At 43.2% G+C, this 18,614-nt stretch overlaps 1 protein-coding gene across 1 annotated transcript in view; it reads right to left on the bottom strand.

Annotated features, from left to right (window-relative positions):
- TTC19 (tetratricopeptide repeat domain 19) overlaps positions 1 to 18,614 on the bottom strand; it is a 101,604-nt gene that overhangs the window by 48,791 nt on the left and 34,199 nt on the right. Inside the window, exon 7 of the mRNA XM_073616882.1 lies at positions 1,282 to 1,376. Coding sequence (XP_073472983.1) covers positions 1,282 to 1,376 — 95 coding nt within the window. The remainder of the gene's footprint in view (positions 1 to 1,281; positions 1,377 to 18,614) is intronic.

Here is an 18,614-nt window from a genome sequence, read left to right as displayed (position 1 = left end):
TTTTGGCTGGAGCCACCCCTGGAGCTGTGTATGATGTCATAAGCCTAGACTTTTTACCAGACAAGAAACAGGAAGTGGGCTGTATAAGGTATTTACTGGCAGAAAAAAAGTTTACTATCCAAAGTTAAAACGACAAGGGGAGAAGATTTAATAGATGGAAAGATGAAAAAATGACTGAAGTTTGACTTTAAGAACAATAAAGAAAGAGTAATAATCTAGCAACAGCTTCCCCAGTGGAGAGAGTGATTATCTCCAATACATTTATAATGTTGTATACAGAACCTATTGGGCAAAAAGTAAGACTTGAAGAAAAAGAAGTGAAAAGAAAGAAGAAACTTGGGGCCAAAAGGGATAAATAAGAGGAATGGTATGGGGAAAGCATAGGAAAGAGTAGTGGAGAGGTAACAACCCATGATGTACCCGCAGTAATACGCATGGGATGTTTCAACCGTATAGTTCAAGGCCCACCGAGAATTTTGGTATATTCAGAGTAGATAAATGTGTTCCAGTAAAACCACTTGCAGTGGAAGGTCTCTTCCTTGCCTTTGATTGTTGCAGTCAAGTCTTCCATCCATTTAACCTCATTAATCCTGGCAAGTATCCCATTTTTTCTACTTGATACTGACTGTAACCAGCACACATAAGCACCTAATTTCTCCTACTGGTTTTGGAGTGAGGGTGGGATCTATTGGCTGGTTTGGATTTCCTTGGTAGACTATTGGGAGCAAAAGCAGCACTGAGAATACGCTGGGTACAGGTGCATATGATACAAACACCTACATGTCTATGTACACTTCTGTTAAAAAGCATGTACAGTAGTTGGATACTAGAAGGCTATCTGAGAACAAGTCGCAGTGGGGGTTATTTACTAAAACTGCATGGTGCAAAATCTGGTGCAGCTCTGCAAAGAATCAATCAGCTTCCAAATTCTATTGTCAAAGTCCATTTGAACAAGTTGAAGGTAGAAGCAGACTGGCTACCATGCAAAGCTGCATTCCAAGGGCACCAGTTTTAGTAAATCTTCCCCCCAGTTTTCTTTCTAAGCTAAAAAATAAAAAGGGGGGGGGGGGGGGGCGCTCAAGCTCTAAATTGTGAGCACTGCTTATTACTGGACCAACTTACAGTTAATCTAAGATGACAGCGATAAAGTAAGAAAGCACCTCTTGACCCCTATACAGGTACTGGTAGGAAACAGTAACTTATTACAGAAGAGCATTTGATAAATTATACAATGCAGTCTTATACTGTTTTGTTTGCTATTGTATGACAAAATCACTTTACCTGTCAATATGTCCTGTGACAGATCTTTTTCCATCTTAGTCTTTTCCTCCAAACTTAAGATACAGAACTGATATCCTGCCACTGCCAAATCCTTCCTGTATTGGATGAAGGACAGAAAAAAAAAAGTAGAATAAGTGAAATGCCAACTCTGTATTCAATAAATGATACAGAAGGAAGGAGAGACAAGCATCAAAGAGTTTCAAAATCAAGATTTATGAATCAAGTTTTCCTGCATCTTCTGCGGTTTTCTGAAAAAAAAAGGGGGGGGGGGGGGGGGCGACTGTGGGAATTTAAATGAAACGTATGTGAATATGTCTTTATCCCTGATTCAGTAGAAACAAAAAAGAAATGAATGGGACTTTGCAGCAACAGAAAATCAGTCAGTGTAGAAACACAGTGTTGTGTTTATTGCTTAGTAATAATTACATAACATGTTAGAAAAATACATTCATTGGTTTGTGTCCATATTGACAACATATAGCAAACATTTGAATGTACAACTAGCAACAACAAAATGATACATTGTATAATAAATAGGGGTGCACCGAATGGGTTTTTTAGTGCCGAAACCAGTACCGAAAATGAAAAATACACTAGGCCGAAAACCGATACTGAAACTGGCTTTTTTTCATATATTAAACAAAAAAATTATTTGATATATAAAAATTGTGTTATATTCGTTATATTATTCATAAGTGCTTTAATAAAAAGCAACCCACATAAATTGGATAGTGGACACAGAAGATAATCAAATAAAATACAAAATTATAATAAATAAATTAAAGTTACTACAGCATATCCTGCAGTGCAGACTGCAGTCAGTGCACATTGTACCATAATAACATAATAAAATAAAAACAAAACAAAACAGGCATAAAATATTAAATAAATAATATAAAAATGCCTAAGACTTATGCCCCGTACATACGATCAGAAATTCCGCCAGCAAAAGTCAGATGTGAGCTTTTGGTCAGAAATTCCGACCGTGTGTATGCTCCCTCAGACTTTTGCTTGCAGAATTCCAGACAGCAAAAGATTGAGGGCAGGTTCTCTATTTTTTGGTCGGAAAAAGTTCCTATCTGAAAATGCGTTAGTCTGTTTGCAATTTGTATGTAGCTGCGGGTTACATACATAGTCATACAGTAGACCGCACTGTGTTCCGGCCCCCATGTATGTGAGGAGACTTCCCGGAACACTAGTCTACAGTCTGGTCTAGCAGCAGTGGTCAGCCAATCACAGCAAGCAATGTAGAGTAGTCTGTGTTTCTGGAAGTCTCCGCCCATACCCGGAACACAGTGAGGTATAGTGTGTATAGTACTGTAGTTTGTAGCCAGTCACAGATACAGAACATACAGTTTTGCACATGGAGCGGGCTGACAGCTTAGGGAAAGACAATGACTGATATAGTTTGGCCCAACAACAACAAACTATGTATAACTATAAAGAACAACTAACCATAAACAGAAATATGGCAGAAGGCCATTTTTCTGTTTCACAGTTTCTGTAAATATAAGTTTAACATATGCTAATGCTATAATAAAATTTTTATTTTAATATTTTCAACTTGAGAACTAGTATTTTTTTTCCCCTAAGTTCTCTCCCTAAGGTGTCAGCGGCTGCATGTGCGATAAAAGTGTATGTATGTATCTGCGAGTTACATACATAGTCATACAGTAGACTGCACTGTGTTCCGGGCCACAGGTATGGGCCAAGACTTCCCGTAACACAGACTAGTCTACAGCAGCGGTGCTCAGCCAACCACAGCAAGCAATGTAGACTAGTCTGTGTTTCTGGAAGTCACCGCCCATAGCCGGAACACAGTGCGGTATAGTGTATAGTACTGGAGTATGTAGACAGCCACAGATGCAGAACATACAGTTTTGCACATGCAGCGGGCTGACAGCTTAGGGAGAGACAATGACATAGTTTGGCCCAACAACAACAAACTCTGTATAATATCCCTTTCACGCCTAAGCCTATTTCTGACATTTGGTGTTTACAAGTTAAGATCCATATTTTTTGCTGGAAAATTACTTAGAACCCCCAAACATTATATATATATATTTTTTAGCAGAGACCCTAGAGAATAAAATGGCGATTGTTGCAACATTTTATGTCAAACGGTATTTGTGCAGCGCTGTTTTAAACGCAACTTTTTGGGAAAAGGGACACTTTCATGAATTTAAAAAAAACGAAACAGTAAAGTTAGCCCAATTTTTTTGTATAATGTGAAAGATGATGTTACGCCGAGTAAATAGATACCAAACATGTCATGCTTTATAATTGCACGCACTCGTGGAATGGCGACAAACTACGGTACCTAAAAAATCTCCAAAGGCGACGCTTTGGAGATTTTTTAGGTACCGTAGTTTGTCGCCATTCCACGATTTTTAACACATAAATAAATATATGAATCAATAAAATCTTAGGTCCAGTTAACATATATATTGTACAAAACCACAATGCAATGGAATGGGCCAGGTGGAGGTGGCCTTCAAGGCAAGAGCTCACTTCCTACATGTTTCACCAAGACATTGGCTTCTTCAGGGAATGGTATGAGCTTGTTGCAATAAAGTAAATCTATGCACAGAGATACAAAAACATCAAATGAGAAACTAAGGTAAGTAGACATTGAGAGGTACACAGTTAAGAAAAGACATATAATATACAAATGAATACGTGGCTGGACTATATCCGAAAGGGGTGTATAGTAAGGTGAACCACCGAAGGTCAACTATATTGCCTTCAAAGAGTTGCCAACATCCCAGATAAGTGCATAGGATAAGACCCCTAAATAAGGGGACTTATATACCCCCCAGTATAATGGGACTTTGTAGGCGAACCATGCGATTAAATTAAGTAAAAAATCTTTTATTTATTTAGAAAAGCATAAAAACAGAATACATTGAACATAAATCTCAACAAAAGTGCTTATGCAGTAGATTTTGCTTTCATATAGTTTTTGTATACTTCCATTTATAGACAAAATATTTTCTCTAGAAGCCTGACATGTTTCAGGACGATGTCCCTTCTTCAGAGGCGTATTGCAGAGAGAAAAATTGTATATGTAGAAGATACATTCTGAAACAACAAATGAGAACAATTTGCATAATGTAACATTATGAACATAAGAAATTTTCGCAGCCCAGCACCCCACAGTGTCCACCATACATACCAGTAAAGAGTTTTCAAGAATGAAAAGCACATGCATAAGATATGCGCATGCATCCACTTTTGGATGAGACGACAAAGTACATATTTTAAATAAAAGCACACTGGATGTCAGTTGACCAACCAGCGTAAGTAATGGTTATCCCCCGGCTTCAGAAATGGCTCCGCAAAGGCCCCCAAGTGAAAGCCTTTTTCCTGTATGTAAATGCAAAATGATCATGCAGCTGAGCCGCTTTTAAATATAAGTACAAAGTGAGAAAAGTGATAAGATTTGCTTGCCTCTATCTCTCAGAGAACGTATCATGCATAAAGATATATCTCACATTAAAAAAAGGGGAGAAGTATTTGGAATTACTTACTTATTAGATGAAAAAGTAGCGCACGGACAGCTGGGGCATGGAGAGCCTTGGTGGTGGAATAACACACTGGACAGGACGCCAAAGAGCGGCTTAAATAGCCGCCGGCAGCTGCACAGTGAGGTTCACATGAGAAGTGTCAGCAGAGGTAGGAAGAGTGCCGCTCTACGTGACGCGCATGTGCGAGCGGAGCGACACATACAGGGAAGCTGGACAAACAGGGGCCCAAAAAAGAAGGCCGAGGCTGCGCCGTCCCTGAATGATTGCGTCACCGCGTATCACGCAAGGTGCGTCACCGCGTATGACGTAAGGCGCAGCGACGTGCTGCCAAACTAATACCTGCTGCAACGTAGGGTCGGACAAAACAATGCATGGAAAGGGGAGAAAAAGACACCCATCACTATGGCAGCTGAGGGGGCGGTTTTTTGGTTTTTTGAACCACGTCCATTAACGAAAAACGCTTCTTTGTCTTTTTGTCTATGGCCTTGTCTTAACGCCTATATCCTTTTTGTCTTTTTGTCTATGGCCTTGTCTTAACGCCTATATCCTTCTTTATAGACTGTCTATATAAAATTGATATGTCACTCTGCAAACAGCAATGTTTGTAATGTGAAATTCGAAGATTTTCTGTTAAGTAACATTTGATTGCATAACCTTTTCCAAAAAATCATTTTAGAATGTTTCAAGGCAAAGAATGGGATAATTTAATGGCAGGTCTTTCCAAAGACCATAATCAGAAAACATCTTCTCAATCGGAAATCTCTTCCCTATTTTTCCAACTCGGAAAAATTGTTGACAAAAAAGTAGCATGTTTCTGGCATGCAGATACATTTGATAAATACATCCAGGAGGGAATTAACCCCCTAGGATTACAAATCCAAATTTTTCCAATGTTGGAAGATGTTGATCCCAGCTTTAAAAGCAAATGGGAAAATAATCTACAACTATGCACTCAAACCAAGATGGCATTATTAAGTGAAGAATACAAAAAGAGAATTGCCAATTTGGATAAAACTATTGACGCGCTTTATGTTAAATTACTCCCATTTAAAGATACGCCCATCTTTAAAGAATATGAAGAAAAAAAATCAAAATTCGCTTGAATCAAAAATCCCAAGAAAGGTTAATAACTAGGGATAAAAAACTTTGGAGAGATAAAAGAGCCTTCCAGGAAGGCACTGCTTATAAATGGCATCAAACTTCCGCAACTCATCGCCCATACAGGGGTAATATGAATAGAACTTCCAGAGATTCTGAATCCAATTCCTCGTTAAACTCTTGTCTCATCTTCTTTTCACAATAGACAAAGGAATCGCAAACCACGAAAAAACAAAAGACCACCATCCGGAGATGACCCTACGCACACCAAGAAGAGAATTACAGACACGGCCAGCACCCTTTCTACCACTAATCTTCTTCCTACTGGTAAAGGTAACACACGTGGTGAAAATCAGCTCTCCTCAGTAGGGCCTACTGGTGCAAGGTCTACTATATCCACATCTATGGGTGATACCTCTCTATCCTCGATTACTACTACACTTCTTCGTTCTGATCAAGATTTTTTAGTCCATTAACAGAGACTTTGTCTCCGAATCTACCAAGTCTTCACCTACTTCTTTGTCACCCAACACTCTAAACATCATAAACCTTTACAACCATTCACTCACACAAGCTGAAAATGACTTGTTACACAAGGACCTTAGCTTCTGCCCAGATGCAGATTTAGATTCTTTTGAAGTCATAAAAGACCTACATCTTTTTGCCAGAAAACTTTACTATACAAGTACTATTTCCAAAGAGAAAGATAAAAACATTTCCCAAATAGCGACTAAAAGATCAAATGAGGCGCTCGAGGACCTTTTAACCCTCCTTGAGGAACAGGACCCCAGCGACCTCATCGATACAATCGATATTGAAAATCTTTTAGAGGAACATATTACAAAGGAAATTCCATCTCGGTCAGATAAGCAGGTAAAATTCAGGGGCCTTCTTTTTTGGGCCCCTGTTTGTCCGGCTTCCCTGTATGTGTCGCTCCGCTCGACGCATGCGCGTCACGTAGAGCGGCACTCTTCCTACCTCTGCTGACACTTCTCATGTGAACCTCACTGCGCAGCCGCCGGCGGCTATTTAAGCTGCTCTTTGGTGTCCTGTCCAGTGTGTTATTCCACCACCAAAGCTCTCCATGCCCCAGCTGTCCGCGCGCTACTTTTTCATCTAATAAGTAATTCCAAATACTTCTCCCCTTTTTTTAATGTGAGATATATCTTTATGCATGATACGTTCTCTGAGAGATAGAGGCAAGCAAATCTTATCACTTTTCTCACTTTGTACTTATATTTAAAAGCGGCTCAGCTGCATGATCATTTCGCATTTACATACAGGAAAAAGGCTTTTTTCTTTGCATTGTGAGACGGCGGCATTGCTAATGTCCTAAACTCAGTAGTCCTTTTTGAATGCCTTCTTTTTGAAATTAGAAGTCCTGAAATGAATGGCCTTGTAAATATGGGATACTGGCCAAATATGTTGTTGAAAATTAAAGAGAAAGCCTTTTATGGCAAACAGGAAATAAAATGCATGCAAACAAACCCATATATTTTGATAAGTTACCTAAAAAACTTCCTTTTCCTTTCTTTTTAAGGTAATTTTGGGGATCCAGCAGGGTCGTCCTTTCACTTGGGGGCCTTTGCGGAGCTATTTCTGAAGCCGGGGGATAACCATTACTTACGCTGGTTGGTCAGCTGACAGCCAGTGTGCTTTTATTTAAAATATGTACTTTGTCGTCTCATCCAAAAGTGGATGCATGCACATATCTTATGCATGTGCTTTTCATTCTTGAAAACTCTTTACTGGTATGTATGGTGGACACTGTGGGGTGCTGGGCTGCGAAACTTTCTTGTGTTCATAATGTTACATTATGCAAATTGTTCTCATTTGTTGTTTCAGAATGTATCTTCTACATATACAATTTTTCTCTCTGCAATACGCCTCTGAAGAAGGGACATCGTCCTGAAACATGTCAGGCTTCTAGAGAAAATATTTTGTCTATAAATGGTAGTATACAAAAACTATATGAAAGCAAAATCTACTGCATAAGCACTTTTGCTGAGATTTATGTTCAATGTATTCTGTTTTTATGCTTTTCTAAATAAATAAAAGATTTTTTACTTAATTTAATCGCATGGTTCGCCTACAAAGTCCCATTATAATGGGGGGTATATAAGTCCCCTTATTTAGGGGTCTTATCCTATGCGCATATCCGAAAGGGGGGTAAGCGGTTCCCCAAGGCCCCGAACATACCTGAAGACCAAACAGCCAGGGGAAGGCCCGGCAGGGAACACCCCAGCTGGAGGAGGACTGGGCTGGACCGTATCTATGTCTGCAGGGGGCATACAAATGACCTGGCAATCAAATTTATTAAAAATTAAAAGGTGTATATAGCCATAGAAGCTAAACAAATATGTAGAGCGCTTAATTTCTTAGACATGAGTGGGGTCAAATGCCCTACATCAAAATAGGGCATCATAGCCTCAAAAAACTCACAATTTAAAAACAGATTTGTTGATGAAGGGGAAATGCCTAGAAGCCAATTGAAGGGATGTACTCAGGAGACAGATGGAAGTTATGGGTATTTGTCTGAAACAATATATAATGGATAAATAGTTTAAAAAGTTGCTATATTCACCTTGGGGAAAAGGTAATGGGGGGGGGGGGGGGGATGGGGGGGACAAAATCAATTTAAAAGCTAAACCCCAGGAGGCAGCTTTAAAAAAAAAGAATAAAACTAACCAATCTTTTTTTTTTTTTTTTTTTTTTTTACGGTGCAGCTCTTGCCATGCAAGGTAGTTATGTCTGCACTGCAGTACATCTGACTTGTACCAAAAGGATTTTATATAACTGAACTGATTAAATAAAATTGATTTGAAATGGAATGGAATGGATTGCAATTGCATGCTATTTTATTTTTTTGAGCTATTCTGTAGTATACTATAAAATTCATCCGCCTGTTGTCATTGAATTTGTCACTTTGTCAGCGTAGTATAAGTTATACTACACTGACATGACAGCAAGCACAAGCAATTTTTTAAACATGACAGTACGAAATAAATATATTTATTAAATATTATTTAATATATATTAGAATTATTGCACACTGTCATGTTTAAAAAAATTCATGTGCTTGCTGTCATGTCAGTGTAGTATAACTTACACTACGCTGACAAAGTGATAAATTCAATGACAACAAGCAGATGATTTTTAATTTATAGTATACTACAGAATAGCTAAAAAAATAAATATAGCATGCAGTTGCAATCCATTAAATTTCAAATCATATTTAATGAGTTCAATTATATAAAATATTTTTGGTACAAGTCAGATGTACTGCAGTGCAGACATTTTAAATACTAATATTGCGTGGCAAGAGTGCTGGCTTGTTGTTAAAGGCCAAGTAGTAAGTAATACATGTTGTTTGACTGTTATAGACAGAAAGATCATCATTTCAGTTTCAGTACTATAATAAAATACTACTACTACTACTACTACTACTACTACTACTACTACTGTAGTTGGATTGTTTGTCATTTGTCAGTTTAAGTAAGGCAAAAGCAGCAATGCTCACCGGCGAATAGTAGTAATGGTAGCCATCCAGCAGGGACAGTGCCCACTCTTGTACTTGAGTATGCTATGTGCAGTCCTCTATGAAGCCGTCTCTTGGGTCCCAGCAGCATATCTCGGGTCCCAGCAGCATCTCACAACCACGAGGAGCGTCCGCAGGGAAGATGCTTCCAACTCCAGCGTCTCAGCAGGGAACATGCTTACGCGAGTGCGGCGTCTTAACCCCGAGGAATGTGCACGCCACCCACACAATGAGTGACGTCACCCAATGGTTCTCCCACCGCTACTGCGCATGCGCAATTTTCGGCGCCATTATTGGCAAGATTTCTCTTTCAGCAAATTGCCGAAAAGACCATTTTCGGCCGATATGTTTTGGCGGCCGGAAAATTTTGGTGCATCTCTAATAATAAATATATGACCGCTGCATCAAGATAATACATTGTATGAGAAATATATGATATATGATATATATCCTAGATGACATCGACCACCTCAGGAACAAAGTATAAAGATAAAATCTAATTTTTTTTTTTTTTTTCCCCACAAATTTTTAATGCATTTGCCCCTGAAGAGTGGAATACATCCACAAAATGAGTAGGGCTTATTTGATGCATCTCATCTTCGTTAGATGGTTCAACCAGTTTTCTATATGCATATTTTATCTTTATACTTTGTTCCTGAAGTTGTCCATGTCATCTAGGATGGTTGTCATATATATCTCATACAATATTATCTTGATGCAGCGGTCATATATTTTTTATACAATGTATCAATTTGTTGTTGTTGCCAGTTCTACATACAAATGTTTGTTATACGTTGTCAATATGGACACAAAAAGTCCCATTCATTTCTTTTTTGTTTCCTCTGCATTTTTCTGACTGAGGAAGAGATTCAAATCTTTAACTTGGTGTGCTAGAAGATGTGTTTTTTTGTTCAAATGTTTATTTCGATTTTTTTATTGGAAACGGACAAGCATACATAAGAGCCAGAAGCACAATAAAATATATTGTTTTTTCGTACATAGAATACCAACAGTATTTCAAAAAGTGTATGACGATCCATGTAACCATATAAAAAAGGTACAAAACAACAAAGCTGGAATAATGAAGACACCCCATGTGAACACTTTTCAAAGCGTTTGAAGGTCCCACCAAACGGGGACAGGCAACGTCATGCAATTGGTAGGATAAAAAACAATGCAGCTATTGATGCGTCATAGCATTTGCATTCAGTGTGTAGTAAATGCTGTGAAACCTGTTATGGGGACAAGAGGGAAGCAAAGGAAGTGTGAGAAAGGGAGAGACATGTTTACCCAGGAAAAAGAGAGTAGCAAAGAAGAAACAAAGTAAAGTACTGGGGGGAAGTTGAAAGAGAGGTGGTATTAAGCCATGTGGTGCCAGTAACTTGAGCGAGAGCCTAGAAATGTATGACATGTATTGCCCATGCAAAGAGCACTTATTGTTTGATAGTTTTGGCTCCCGTTGATTTCAATGGGCTCCTGGTTCACATCCAAAGTTCTTTGAAGTTTGCTAAATGCTGCGTGAACCAGGACTAGAGCAATTCAGCTCATCCCTAATGATGACCAGAAAACAACTGGTATAATAGTACACAAGAATCAGTGGCGGCTAGTGCTAAACTTTCTTTTGGTGGCGGGGGGGGGGGGGCTACAAACAACTCCCCCCCCCCCCCCCCGTCAACACTTACCCCTCCATCGTGGCAGCGCCCTGGCTTCCTCAGCTTCTCCTCCTGGCCAACCCGATCCACCTCCTGTCCTGATTGGCCAGAAGGAGAAGCCGGAAGATGATAGCAAATATTGATTTGCTAGTGTCACAAGCAGAGCACTGCGCACGAGCCCAAACTTTTTTCAAGCCAATTAGAGCCTCAGGCTCTAATCATGTGGCTTGAAACAAAACAAAAAACCTCATAGAAAATTATGAGTGCAGCGCCCCGCATGCAAACTAGGGGGACAGCGCCCCTTATGGATCAGCCGCTCCTGACGTGAATACATAGTACAAATTTTATTCTAGGGTTAGCCCCGTTTCTAACATTACTAAGCTTCTGCTGCTGGTGCAACTAATTGTCAAGTTACTGACTAATGAAAACATTGTTTTTTTCATTCTGCTCTTTTTTTTAAAAGAACACGGCAAAAAAGCAAAATCTTAATCAAGGCACCTAAAACAAAAAGTGAAAAACTAGCTAGGGAAAGGTACAAGAAATTGCTGCTGATCCAATGCTGAATGTGGCCAGAGCATACATTCCCAGTAACTGGAAGCAGTTTTCAAATCAATATTTAGTCTGTGTGTGTACACAGCATTGGAAGGGTTACTTGTAATCAATAAAACCAGTGGCTTTGTGGTTAGCATTTCTGCCCTGAAACATTAGGGTCATTGGTTTTAATCCCGGCCAGAACACTAACTGCATGAAGTTTGTATGCTTTTCCTATGCATAGTTTCTTCTGGGTAGCCATGTAAACTGACTCATGTCTAAACTGGCCCTAGTATCTGTGTGCATGTACAGTATCCAGTTCAGGCCTTTGGGATGTACCATGTATATCCAAGGAGTGAACCTTTACTCACAAGCTGATGGTTGCAGTAGCAGCCATCAGCTTGCCTGGGTTGTGTTTACCCGACTTACGGCTTGAAAGTGAAATTGACGCAGCAGTTCCAAAACTGCTGATCACTTTCACAGAGCCGGCAGCGTGGTGCCTCACCACCCCCCCTCCCACGGATCCTAGGCTCTCCCATCCTTACTGGAGCCCGGGAACACAACCATCGGCTATGGGAGGGAGATTGCTGTGGGACCAAGGCAAATCCATGCCTCAATCTCACAAGCAAACAATGACCCCTAATGTCTCTATAAAGAGTACCTGTCACCTGCCCAATGCCATCACAAAGGATTTATTAACCTCTTGTGATAGCAATCGAGTAAAAATAAAGTAAAAACAGCTTAAAAATAAAAAATGAAATACATTAAAATTGAAAAAAAAACAATGCCATAACCCCTGTTGCCCCACACACCTGCACAAATGCAAGCCTACTGTGTGCACCTGTATGTAAACTGCGGTCACACTATACGTGTGACATATCGTCGAATGAGCTCCTAGTTAACTCTAAACTGATGAGCTGTAAATGCTTTTTTTTTTTTTTTTTTTTTTTTAACTGCTTGCTGACCGCCGGCTGTCAATTGACGGCCAGGCGGCGCAGCTCTCATTGCGGGCAGGCGTCATATGACGGCCTTACTTTCCCGGCCCACCAGGGGGCGCGCGCCGCTGACGGCGATCGCGTGCCGTGTCACTGGGCACCCGGTGCGCGTGCCCGGCAGCCGCGATGTCTGCCGGGCACCCGCGATTGCCGGTGACACAGCAAGACCGTGGATCTGTGTGTGTAAACACACAGATCCACGATCCTGTCAGAGGAGAGGAGACCGATGGTATGTTCCCAGTACAGAGGAACACCGATCGGTCTTCTCCCCTAGTGAGTCCCCGCCCCCTACAGTTAGAAACACTCCCTAGCAACACAGTTAACCCCTCGATCACCACCTAGTGTTAACCCCTTCCATGCCAGTCACATTTATACAGTAATCAGTGCTTTTTTATAGCACGGATCGCTGTATAAATGTGAATGGTCCCAAAAATGTGTCAAAAGCGTCCGATGTGTCCGCCGCAATATCGCAGTCTTGATAAAAATCACAGATCGCCGCCATTACTAGTAAAAAAAATAAATAAATAAAAATAATAAAAAAAAAAATAATAAAAATGCTATAAATCTATCCCCTATTTTGTAGACGCTTTAACTTTTGCGCAAACCAATCAATATACGCTTATTGCGATTTTTTTTACCAAAAATATGTAGAAGAATACATATCGGCCTAAAAAAAATTTGTTTTAAAGAAAAAAAAATTGGATATTTATTATCGCAAAAAGTAAAAAATAATGTGTTTTTTTTCAAACTTGTCACTTTTATTTATAGCGCAAAAAATAAAAACCGCAGAGGTGATCAAATACCACCAAAAGAAAGCTCTATTTGTGGGGAAAAAATAATAACAATTCCATATGGGTACAGTGTTGTATGACCGCGCAATTGTCATTCAAAGTGCGACTGCACTGAAAGCTGAAAAATGGCTTGGGCAGGAAGGGGGTGAAAATGCACTGTATTGAAGTGGTTAAACTCTTTTTCCTGTCGCATCATGGCAGCATATACTTTGGGTTGTGACTCCGCCCCTCACAACCTGATAGGACCACATAGCTATAAGTTGTAAAGAGGGCCCCCGTCCCAGTATTCTCTTATTTTTCCTCACCTGAAGGACTGAAGATGTCAGAAGCACCCCCTTACCGAATTCGCCCCAGCCAGGTTCTAGCCTCTCCTGGGTGGAAGTCCTTGCCTGTACAGCCTCTAAATGAGCTAGATGGAAGGAACCCCACTCTGGTGATCTCAGGGGTATGTGCGGCTCCAGTATAAGCCTTAAACAGGCTTAGTTGTGTGCAGCGGTCTCCATCTGCCTTTTCCATTCTGTGGTGTGGCTTTCTGAGCATTGTGGTTCTCCCCGTCTCTCCCCTGTGCGGACGGGTGTCCCGGCGCTTCCGCGCATGCGCAGTGCGCGCTCTTAGGGCGTCCTGGCACGTTTGCCAGGTTCCAAGATGGCGCCGAGCGCGGCTCAGTGCTACTGCGCATGTGCGTGCGGGACGTGACCCCGGCGGCCATGGCGGTTCTTTTAAAAGGCTCAAACTGTCATTTTCTGACGGTGCTATCAACTCTGCTATCAGCTCTGCTTTACCTCTGACGCTCCCTCCTTGGGGTAAGTGTTTCTCTCTTCCCCTAGTACCTCTGATTGTTTGCTTGCATGTTTATACCTGCCTGTGTCCCTCCAAGTGTATCACAGTTATCCTTTCCATGGAGACCGCTGCCCCAGCAGATCACCATCAGCCCAATAGGTAAGGGGGGGGGGGGATGTTCATAGTAAGTAGTGAAGATTGAAAAAGAGAGCAGGATCGTACTAATTGCCTAATTGGTCAGCCCTACCAGGTCATCAAGGTCGTCTAAATCAAGGCGAAGAGAGACCTCACGCAGGAGAAGCCGCTCCAGTCATAGGCGAAGCCGCTCACGCGGCAGAAGTCGCTCAGCCCACAGGGGAAGCCGTAGGAGGAGCCGTTCCTACTCTAGGCATAGACATTCCCATTACAGAAGATCCCCTGCTCGTAGGCGTCAGTCTCCTGCACATCCTTTCCGTCCAGCGGGGAATGCTTGCTGGGTTTGCGGGGCCACAGCCCTACCAGACAGATTGGCCTGCCGCAGATGTATGGATGAAGCCACCAGGGAAAAAGAGCTGGTCACTGTAGAACCTACCGGAGTCCCTGCTACGCATGTCTCAACTCCAGATGTGGAGGCTACAGCCCTGAGCGCCTCACCATCCCATCCCAGTACGTCAAGGGAACAAGAATTCCCGTCAGACGAGGAAGAACTAGAGGCGGCAGCAGGGTTTGATTTTTCGCTCATAGGGACCTTTGCGAAATCGGTCAAGGAAGTGATAAACTGGGAGGAACCTGAGGAGGTACAGCAGAAACCGAGGAAGTATTTCCCGAATCTCAAGAAAGTGCCTGAAGCCTTTCCATTTATAGAGGAACTGGATGAGCTTATTAGGGAGAATGGCAGAATCCAGAGAAGAAAGTTAAGTCTGTTAGAAAGACTTACCAAATTATATCCTCTAAAAGAGCCCAGGGTATCTCCCCTGGTTTCCCCTCCAGTGGTGGACGCCTCTTTGATGCGCCTAGCCAGGCATGTGACGCTCCCCATTGAGGACACAGTGACGTTCAGGGATGTTCTGGACAGAAAGGTGAATACGGACCTGAAGAGAGCTTACATTTTGCAGGAGGCGCCTGCAGACCAGCAGTGGCATTGGCCGCCGTCGGGAAAGCTATTTCCCGTTGGTCATCAAACACCGCAAAACTCGTTGCCGAAGGCGCAGATCAAGACCAGATCATTAAAGCCCTACAGGAACTCAGTCTCACAGGAGACTTTGTGGCGGAAGCCTCTGTGGATACCATTAGGTCCGCTTCAAGATCTATGTTAGCTACTGTAATGGCCAGGAGGGCGTTATGGCTTAAACCCGGCCTCAAAATCCAACTGGTGCCGGATTCCATATGATGGAGTTAACCTCTTTGGTGCAAAGCTGGATACAGCAATATCCAAAGTGACAGGCGGGAAGTCAGGTCTTATCCCTTCAGACAGAAGACCAAAACAACAAAGAGCGCCTCCCTTCAAGTGCAATCTCCCGGAAAGATACAGGGATGCAAAGTCCTATAGGCCTGGGAAGGAGTACAGGAGAACTTGGAAGAACCCTCAGACGTCCTTCCTCAAATTCCAAAAAGCCAAAACTCCTGCCTCCAATGAACAGAAACCTTTTTGAAGGTACGCCCGCCCAACCAGCGGTAGTGGGTGCCAGGCTCACAAGATTCAAGTTGGTTTGGGCGGAATTGATAAAAGACCCATGGACAGTATCCACCATCCGGGTCGGGCACAGGTGGTCATTCAAGAACCGCCCCCCAAGGGGTCACTTCTGCGCAACCAAGCTTCCTCCTTCCAGAGAGAAAAGGCTGTCCTTGGTCCAGTATATCCAGGATCTGTTAAGGAAGCAAGCAATAGTGGAGGTCTCACCATCCCAAAGAGGTCAGGGTTTCTATTCCCCACTCTTCCTAGTAAGAAAGAAGTCAGAGGACTTTCGTCCTGTCTTGGACCTAAAGAACCTCAACCGGTCAATCTGGGTAGAAACGTTCAGGATGGAAAGCCTTCAATCAATCCTCCAAGCGATAAATCGGGGAGATTGGATGCTCTCGATCGATCTTCAAGACGCATACTTACATATCCCGATCCACGCAGAGTTCCAGAGATTCCTCCGTTTCACTATAGACAGCTGGCACTTCCAATTTCGAAGTCTTCTGTTCGGAATCTCCACCGCACCCAGGACATTCACGAAGGTCCTATTGCCCGTGATAGCCCACTTGAGAGAGAGAGGATTGAGAGTCCACCATTACCTGGACGACATCCTGCTTCTCTCGGACAACAAGGAGTCTCTCATCCAGCATCGGGAAATCCTGGTCTCCACTTTACAGGCCCTGGGGTGGCTGATAAACTGGAAGAAAAGCAGTATCCACCCCACTCAGAGAATGTTTTTTTTGGGGGCCGAACTAGACACGAGAGAGAACACGGTGGAGCTTCCAAGGGAGAAGATTCCTCCCCTAATTCAGAAGGTGAAGAAGGCTATCTCGGCCAAGGGGCTACCAGCCAGAACATGCCTCAGTATCCTAGGCTCCTTGGCATCCACCATTCCGATGGTTGAGTGGGCGCAATGGAACTCGAGGCCTTTCCAAATTTCCTTCCTGCGCCAGTGGAACGGTATTTCAATGTCTCAGTCGATTCACATCCCTCAGGAGGTGAAGCAATCATTGCTGTGGTGGACACGGCCTCGCAATTTGAGAAGGTGCAAACACATAATCACTCCTCACCAGGAGACGGTGACCTCAGATGCCAGTCTGCAGGGGTGGGGAGCCCATTATCAGGACCTTGCAGCTCAAGGCCGCTGGCCATTCAGAGCACAGGATGCAGTGTCAAATGTGTTAGAGATGAGAGCAGCACTCCAGGGGCTCCTGTCCTTCAGCTCCCTCTTGAGAGAGAAGCATGTTCTTCTGAGAATGGACAACAAGGTTGCGGTTGCCTATATCAACAGGCAGGGGGGCACCAGAAGCAGGTCCATGATGCAGGTGGTCCGTCCTGTTCTAGAGTGGGCACAACTGAACCTGTTAAGCTTAAGGGCAGTCCATGTTCCGGGAGTCCAGAACGTGTTAGCCGACTCGCTGAGCAGGAATTTCACCTCCAACCACGAGTGGTCTTTGAACCCACAAGCCTACGCCCTCATATCCCAGACTTGGGGTTCACCAGAGATAGACCTGGCGGCAACCTCGGAGAATGCGAAATGTCGGAGATTCCTATCAAGAATACCACTCCCTTTGGCGGAGGGGACGGATTGTCTCCTGCACCCCTGGAATTTCCATCTAGGATACATCTTCCCTCCAACTCCACTCATAGCAAGGTTTCTCCTGAGACTCAAGGAGTCATCGGCACTGGTGGTGGCAGTGATTCCCTTCTGGCCGAGGAGGCCATGGTTTACCACCCTGATGCAGCTGAATACGGCAGATCCCCTGCCCCTTCCGTTGTCACCAGACCTACTCTCCCAGGGTCATCTTCTTCACCCGAACCCGGACAAGCTACATTTGATGGCTTGGAGACTGAAAGGGCTAGGTACCTAGAGCAAGGCTGTTCCCAGAGGGTGGTGGATACCCTTCTCCAGGCCAGGAGGCCTACCACGAATAACACGTACAGGCGAGTCTGGGAGAAGTTTATCGCCTTCGCTCAACAGCAAGGTTGGGACTCATCCCCACCAACGGTGTCACAAGTCCTGGAGTTCCTTCAACTAGGCCTAGAGAAAGGTCTTAGATCAAGTACCCTAAAGGTGCAAGTCTCGGCCCTGTCCGCCTTGACAGGAATCAGATGGGCACAAGATCCCCTTGTGGTCCAGTTCCAGCGGGCCTGTCTGAAGTTGAGGCCTCCTAGGAAACCTTCCTTCCCTGTCTGGGACCTCTCAGTCGTACTGGAAGCCCTATATAAGGAGCCCTTCTTTCCTAACAAGAACATATCCTTATGGGATCTGATGCTGAAAATCTCATTCCTGATAGCCATAACTTCGGCTAAGAGGGTGTCAGAGATGCAAGCTTTAATGGTCAGTGATCCATATCTGGTTGTACTCCCAGACAGATTAGTCTTAAGACCTTCGGACCGGTTCATCCCCAAGGTATCCTCGTCCTTTCACTTCAACCAGGAGATTAACCTTCCGGTGCTCAGTACGGAACAAGGCGATCCTCACCCACTGGACGTCAAGGGTAATGTCCTGGAGTATCTCTCAGCTACCAGATCCATCAGGAAAACGGAAAGTCTCCTAATCATTCCGCATGGATTCAGGAGAGGTCAAGCAGCATCCTCACGCACCATTGCGTCATGGCTGGTGAAAACCATCAAAAAGGCCTATTCACTGAGTAGTCATCAAGTACCTGAGGGCTTAAGGGCACACTCCACCAGGGCAGTGGCAACCTCCTGGGCAGCATATTGTAAAGTCTCCGCGGAGACAATTTGCAGAGCGGCCACC

The sequence above is a fragment of the Aquarana catesbeiana genome, linkage group LG02 (genome assembly GCF_042186555.1).
Source record: "Aquarana catesbeiana isolate 2022-GZ linkage group LG02, ASM4218655v1, whole genome shotgun sequence".
NCBI lineage: Eukaryota > Metazoa > Chordata > Amphibia > Anura > Ranidae > Aquarana > Aquarana catesbeiana.
The sequence above is the reverse complement of the archived record's forward strand: the minus strand, read 5'-3'. Positions and strand labels throughout refer to the sequence as shown.